The sequence below is a fragment of the Nothoprocta perdicaria genome, unplaced genomic scaffold, assembly GCF_003342845.1.
Source record: "Nothoprocta perdicaria isolate Ctin4 unplaced genomic scaffold, notPer1 scaffold_19, whole genome shotgun sequence".
NCBI classification, from domain to species: domain Eukaryota; kingdom Metazoa; phylum Chordata; class Aves; order Tinamiformes; family Tinamidae; genus Nothoprocta; species Nothoprocta perdicaria.
This window is the reverse complement of record NW_020455093.1, coordinates 4,603,848-4,611,158: the sequence shown is the minus strand read 5'-3', so window position 1 is coordinate 4,611,158 and position 7,311 is coordinate 4,603,848. Positions and strand designations below refer to the sequence as shown.

Below are 7,311 nucleotides of genomic sequence, written 5' to 3'. Positions count from 1 at the left end.
ATATAGTAAATATAATAATGTGGGAATAAGATCACAAGACCATAAATTGATATTGATTGTCCTTGAATCATTTCAGAGAATGTTTCTCGAATTGTCCTCTCCTACAATCCACAGGGCTGGCATGAAAATAGCTCCTCCTGGCACTGGGAAGTGGAAACCATAACTTATGCAATTGGTTCATATCATGTCAATAATGTTTTTTTTTTTTTTTTTTTTTTCCTGTCAAGATACTGTCTCATTGGAACCCAAGAACACTGGAGAAAGTAATTTCTTTATTTAAATAAAATTTATTTGGATAAATATTATATTCTTTGTTTTTAAGTTTTTGCTTCTCTAGGAATTAGGGAGCACAGCAGCATTGTCTGTGGGCACTATTTATCCACTTGGATGATTCCATGCTAGTTGTGTACCTTTGTTCCATCAAGCACACCAGTATTTGAATCATTGTATTTACTTTTAAAATATTTTTTGTGCATATTTAYAGTACTGAAACATTGTGAATGCTGTGACCTTGTCCTCCCCCTGTGGGATGACTTCCATAGGAATCAAGGGGAAGGAAGCAGATCTGCTACCACTTTCAGAGAGCATCATTGCCATGAAATTTGAACAGCAATGGGTGTAAGTTGAAACACAGGCAGTTCCATCTCCACGTGAGGAAGAACTTTTTCACTGTGAGGGTGCCAGAGCCCTGGAACAGGCTGCCCAGGGAGGYTGTGGAGTCTCCTTCTCTGGAGATCTTCCAAACCGGCCTGGATGCCGCCCTGTGCTTTGGGTGTCCCTRCTGGAGCAGAGGGGTTGGACTAGATGATCTCTMGGGGTCCCTTCCAACCTTGAATATTCTGTGATTCTGTGATTCTGTGATTCTGTGATCATGCTATTTTTGAGCCTTCTCTAGGAGGTGACAGGCCAGAAATCTGATTACAGCTCTTTGAAAAGTTCAGAATCAAATCCATAGCAAAAAAAAAGCACATCTGTCTTTTCTTATAGATTTCACCAGAGAGGATGTGAGCTAGAGAACAWTTTGGAAAGTAAAACACAAATGATTTTCTTTGGTACTGCTAAGATTTGTGTGGCTGYAGGGGGAACATGTCCAAGTCTGTCTGTTTGGAACCTTGCTACTTCAGCCAAGTCTGTGGTTACTTTGTRGTAACAATTACACATGACCTTTACAGATAATTCAGAGAAAACATATTCGGGAGGTTAAGTTGTGTGGGAGGAAAGAAGGAAGAAAGCGTTTATAATTGTCATTTTGTATAGCAGCATAGAGAAAACTAAGGAGAACACGAAGTTTCAAATAAGCTTGAGTTCTATGAATTTTGTGTTCCCCAAGATTCTGACTTTCAAATAAAAGCATCTAGAAAACAGCAGTGTTCTGATGATGTAGCAATTGCTATTTAATTGTTGTAGTGTTTAATTATTAGTGAGCTAATATATTAGAGGATTTTTAGCTAGCACGAGACTTGAAATGGCATGGTAGATCTCCATGAATAAGAACCAAACTGTAACAGTGCTAGAGCATGCGTACGTGCACATGGAAAGTAAGGTCAGTAATAAAAAAATGTTGAGTGTGGTGTGCGCAAAGTCGAAAGTGTTTTTGAAGAAGATAAAATAGTTGAGGAAGATGTATTATGTTTAGGTAAGCCAGGAGTCTGGATATCTGTCTAGTTGTGCTTCTGTATTGTAAGTACCTGCAAATTAAGTATGATACAAGTTGTATTTATCATAGTATGAAAAGATCCTCCTGTAGTACTTCTAGACCCCTTCAAATGAGGAGGTAGCTGACTAAAGCTGAATAAACTAGCTTGGACAAGATCTAAGCTCTGTCTATTGAAACCCTCAAAAACCTGTGAATAATTCATTTTTATAACATTTGGTCTGCTAGTTCTTCAAACAGCATTCTTCTAGTTTACTCATCTTTGTATATCTGATTCAAGTCTCCTGTTGAGAGAAATTGGTAAAAATTTAGGAATTTTTGACACTTTGGGGAACCACTTTGCCAAACTCATGGCTATTCAGTGGATCTTGTGTAATGTCCAAACTTGCAGAAGGTCATGGAAGTTACTTAAACAATGTGAGCTAAGTATCTCACCTCAAGAACAAGATCTCTATGCAAAACTAATTGTGTGTTACGGATTGTGGCTGTGATGGCATATGTGCACACGTGCACACAAAAAAAAACACAGATGCTCACAAACACACAGAGAGATTTTTCTCATTAAAAGATTTTAGACTCAAAGGARGGGAAAAAGCTGTACTGACTGCAACTGCATGGACTCAACTTGCATTAATAAAAGTTAAGAATCAGGTGTGAAAGGACTTTGCATTGAGGACAAGAGAAAGTGCAAATATAAAGAGAGTTCCTATTATGAAGCAGAAAGGATTTGTGAGCACTATGGGGCAACGGACGGTACCAGAGTTCTGCAAATTCACTGAATCCTGGAAATAACCAAGGRGCAAATTCAATGTCATGGGAGTCTAACTCCTATTCCATTGCTTTTCTCCTTAAACAATTCTGTTCTCAAGTTTGTGGACAACAAGCCCTTTTTCTTATTATAAAATCCTACTTTCATTGTTTGTGTCTTATGTAACATGGTTTGTATCTTACGTAACTTCAAAGAAAATTAAGGACCCACAGATCCATGATTACAAGTCCAAATAGTTCCTACAGACGAGCTATGGGCAACTTTGGAAGCTTGGGAATGGAAATATTTCTCATTATGCTGCAAGAATATTTGTGAAGCAGCAGTACCAGAGCTAGCTGCTGGAAAAAAAAAATCTCCCTTCCTGCCCCATGGGCATTAATCACTTCCAGCAAGAGAGCTGATAGAGAATTGAAATATTGCCTGAATGGGAAAACTTGTTTCCAGTAATCCACTACTACAGCCATTAGTGCACCAGGAGATCAGATCAAGGAAAGTAAAGGAAAGGTGATGGGAAATTAAAGATAGCAAATAACAGTATTATTCAGCCTATCTTAGAGGTCTTTTCCAACCATAATGATTCTTGATTCTATGATTCTACCTTTCTATGAACAAGCTAGTGTTGTTTCTAATTAAAAGTAGTAAATAGGATTAATTCTCCTATCTTTCTTATTATTTTTATTTTTATTCCTATTCTTTCCAAGGCGGAAGAAGAAGGTTTGGCTGCCAACCCAAGGCCAGATCTCTCCTGCTGCATTAGCAGCTCCGGCAGGGAAATGGAAGCAAGGAAAGCAGTATTTTAAACCTGCTATCCAAGCCACAGCTTGTAGATGTTCAGATTTGAGCGTTCGTGACGTGTTCAGACAGAGCTGGCTCAGCATCTCAGCAGTTTAGCAATGCTGGCATTGGCCAAGCACACATGGAGACAAATGACCCAAAGGAGAACGGCAGCGTACAAGGCAGGCAGACTGTGGAGAGCATCCTGGGACTGAAGACAGCAGCTGTAGCTGCGACACAAGCCTCATGAGTCCTCTCCCATGATAAATRCTGGGCATCAAATGGCTCAAGGAACACAAGAGGTGGGCGCTTGGTCTCTCTTGGCACTGCCAAGACAGGCACTCAGCTGCCTCTGCCAGCTGCCACCTTTGCCCATACTATTTTCAACATAGTGTTGCCACTTAAGKGCTTTAGGCAGGATCTGAGATGAAGAATTGAATATATTTCAAGTATTTTCTCCCAATTACCCTGCAGCAGTCACCTGTCCTCTGCTCAGTGGGGCTCTGCAGACCTGCTTTAAGGTGAAGAGCTCCCGATGTGACACAAGCAGATGAGTTCCACTTTTACTCCCTTTCACCCATYACACCCTTGTCGATTGGGAGAACCGGAGCCACTGAGACCGCAGAGACCTTTCTGTGCTCCTTGCGCCAGGAGCTGGGCCCGGCGGGGCCACCCAGGGGTGCGCGGCGGAGGACGGATGCCAGCGGGGACGCGGGGCACCATGAGCTCGCGGCCCGGCTGGGTGGGCCCGCGGGCTCCGTGCCAGGTTTCCCTTTTGCGAGAAAGGAAAACGAAACCGAGAGCTTCCCCGCGCTGCGGGGCGGGACCGGCCCTTGCGCGCTTAAGTGCGGAGCGCGGCGCGCCGAGATGCAAACGGCGAGCAGAGCCCGGTCAAGCCGAGCCGAATACAGCCCGGCCGAGCCGAGCCGAGCCGAGCCGGACCAAGCCGAGCCGGGCCGGGCCATGCAGGTGGCGGCGCTGCCGCTGGCGCTGCTGGCCGCGCTGTGCGCGCGGCTGAGCGCGCTGTGCTGCAGCCTCGCGCGCCTCTCGCTGCCCCTGCGCGGCTGGCGGCGGCCTGCGGCCCCCGTGCGCGGCGCGGCCGCGGGGCGGCAGCGGGAGAGGCGGCGGGACGGGGCGGCCCCGACGCCCACGAGCGTCAACTACCACTTCACACGCCAGTGCAACTACAAGTGCGGCTTCTGCTTCCACACGGCCAAGACCTCCTTCGTGCTGCCGCTGGAGGAGGCCAAGCGCGGGCTGGCCATGCTCAAGGAGGCAGGTGAGTGCAGCCCGAGCCCAGTGTTATAGCGAGGCTTGGAGCTGCCCAAAACGGCTGAGAGAGGCTCATGGCAGCATCCCGTCTCTGCTCCCCTTCCTAGGGATGGAGAAAATCAACTTCTCCGGAGGGGAACCGTTTCTCCAGGACAGAGGCGAGTTTGTGGGCAAGCTGGTGCAGTTTTGCAAGCAGGTTTTGAAGCTGCCGAGCGTCAGCATCGTGAGCAACGGCAGCATGATCAGAGAGCAGTGGTTCAAGAAGTATGGTAAGGAAACCTCAACACATACAGAAGTGCTCACTTGGCCTGCGAGCTTTCTTAGTGCAGCCTCATAGCGAGACTTTATTTACTTATTTATGTTAGTGCAAATGGGAGGCGGTTTGTTAGTGGGTCAGTTGGAATAAATGCCAAATAAAATCAAACATTGGTGAAGTGTGGTTAGTTACATGTTGTGAGCATGTGCAGCTTGTTATTATGCCTCTTTCGTGTCGTAGTCTTGCCAAACCGTAGCACAACCGCCATGCAGGGGTGGGGATGCTGCAGATACTGCTGCTGCGGCGGCTCTTGTGGTTTGTGCAGTTGCACAGAATGGTGTCCATGGGATGATTCGTGCCAGATCACGAGGAAGTAGAAGTGGGCAGGGGCTTGACAACTTTCAACTGGAGATAGAAATGTTAATCCATTTTTAAAACTTGTTTTCAGGTGAATATTTAGACATTTTGGCGATTTCTTGCGATAGTTTTGATGAGGAAGTCAATGTTTTAATTGGTCGTGGTCAAGGAAAGAAGAACCACGTGGAGAAACTGCATAAACTGAGAAAGTGGTGCCGAGACTATGCTGTTGCTTTCAAAATAAATTCAGTCATCAACAGATTTAACATTGAGGAAGATATGAATGAGCAGATCAAGGCACTCAACCCTGTGCGCTGGAAGGTAAAGGTTTCTACTCTGTTTTCTTTCTGGAGTTGCAGACCATATTGGTGGCAAAGGCACCTTTTTCCCCAAAGTCTGTTTGGAATATATTTGGGAACTTTGATTTTAGAAGGAAGCTCTTAAGTAGACGCACTCTTCCAGTTCATTTATGAAATGCAACTCTACATTGCGCCCTTTGTGTACGATTCACTTGTCACAGTTTGTATCAGTACAGCTCCACTGTCAGGCAAATTTGAAGACAGGTACTGAGACTACTGAAGTCTCTAATGATCATGGCAGTTCTCGTGGCAAATAAAAACCTAAACTCTTCATCGGGTGCATTTTTGTCTTCAGGTTTTCCAGTGCCTGCTCATCGAAGGGGAGAACTGTGGTGAGGATGCTCTGAGGGAAGTAGAAAAGTTTCTCATCAGTGATGATGACTTTGAACGATTCCTGGATCGCCACAAGAATGTCTCCTGCTTAGTACCAGAGTCTAATCAGAAGGTAAAATTGGAAGTGGCTTTTCATAGCTATATTCTGGCAAAATGGAAATATGGATTAAGAACTAGAAGCTTTCATGCTTATTAATAATTTCCCTAATAATATTGGCCAAAAGTGCTACATTACCACTCTCAGCAACCAGCTTCATCATGCTGGAAGGCAGTATTTGTACTTTTTTGTGAGGCTTTCCATCAATTATGAAGGCATTGATCCCAGTCCAATAGAAACCAGTGGGAATTCTGGTGTGGTTTGGTGAGATGCTCTCTACCTGGGTGTATAAAATATCAGCACAGAAACTGTAGAAACTGAGGTCTAAATAATTAACCCTTCAGGAGCTGAAGAGCTCTGTACTACCAGGCCATAAGAGTGTGGTAAGGCTGACTTAACACAAACACAGTTTATACTCTAAGCACAGTTTCCTAAGAGAGATGCACCTACATCATATCACCCTACGGCAGCATCAGTTGCCTTTACTGGTAACTCAGTTATCAGTAAATTGGTAACTCAGTTACCTTAACAGGTAAAGGAATCTCATCCGAGCCAAATGTTATTTTAGTCATCAAGTGTATTTGCTTTCACGGGAGCAAGAACAAGCATAGTGCCTGACACATCTTGCTATGCACTGCYCTCACGCCGGGACACTTTTAGCCTCATCAAATGGATAATCTTATAGTGCATAATCTTATCTAGGATTTTTTTGTTAAATGCTCACAATTTCTGCCCTCTGTGGCATGAGCGGAGGTAGTAGGCTCACTGTTTAGAAAGACTATAAACTGAGTGGGGAGATACAAGTTCAGCCTGCAAAGTCTAGTCTTAAATCTGTTTTCTTGCCTTCCTTTTTTTCTTCACAGATCAAGGCCCTCAATTTACAATTGGTTGGTTTTAAGTAAAGTGAGCTCAGTGAGCAGGCTAGCTTGTGTTATTAGGTGGTATCCGAGTGAGTAACATGCTCACCTAAACACCTAAAACTGTGTGGAAGGGCAACTCAATGAGACCAGAGAGATTACTAGGCCCACACAACAACAATCTGCAGCTACCCAGAGAATTAGAGGGGTCAGGTAGGAGAAGCCTAGTTATGGCTAGATGGCATAAGATATGTCTATGGGCAGACATATCTTACTTCAGCTGTTAGCCTTTTTTCTGGTGCTGGAAGACTGAAGAGCTTTTTGAACTGAGACTAACATATTTTTTTACTGGTGTCACAATGAATGCTGGAGTGGCGTACATGGCCACATCATTTGTTTGGAAATGACCTCATCATTCTAGTATGTTAGGAAAAAGAAAGAAATTTTGATCCAAGCTCACTGAAATCAGAGGGAAGACATCAGCTGGTTCAAAGATTTGGATTACACTTTGAAAGAATAATTTGTCTTGACCTTGATTTTTCACTAGAATGAGGTTTAGGTTTGCCCTTTAACTTCAGCTATT

The 7,311-nt window shown here is 44.2% G+C and overlaps 1 protein-coding gene across 1 annotated transcript in view; it reads left to right on the top strand.

Annotated features, from left to right (window-relative positions):
- The first annotated feature begins 4,160 nt into the window (after nt 1-4,160).
- The window catches only part of RSAD2 (radical S-adenosyl methionine domain containing 2), a 7,679-nt gene continuing 4,528 nt past the window's right edge, over nt 4,161-7,311 (top strand). Inside the window, exons 1-5 of the mRNA XM_026037064.1 lie at nt 4,161-4,476; nt 4,577-4,738; nt 5,174-5,403; nt 5,737-5,886; nt 5,999-6,135. Of these exons, the coding sequence (XP_025892849.1) occupies nt 4,161-4,476; nt 4,577-4,738; nt 5,174-5,403; nt 5,737-5,886; nt 5,999-6,135 (995 nt within the window). The remainder of the gene's footprint in view (nt 4,477-4,576; nt 4,739-5,173; nt 5,404-5,736; nt 5,887-5,998; nt 6,136-7,311) is intronic.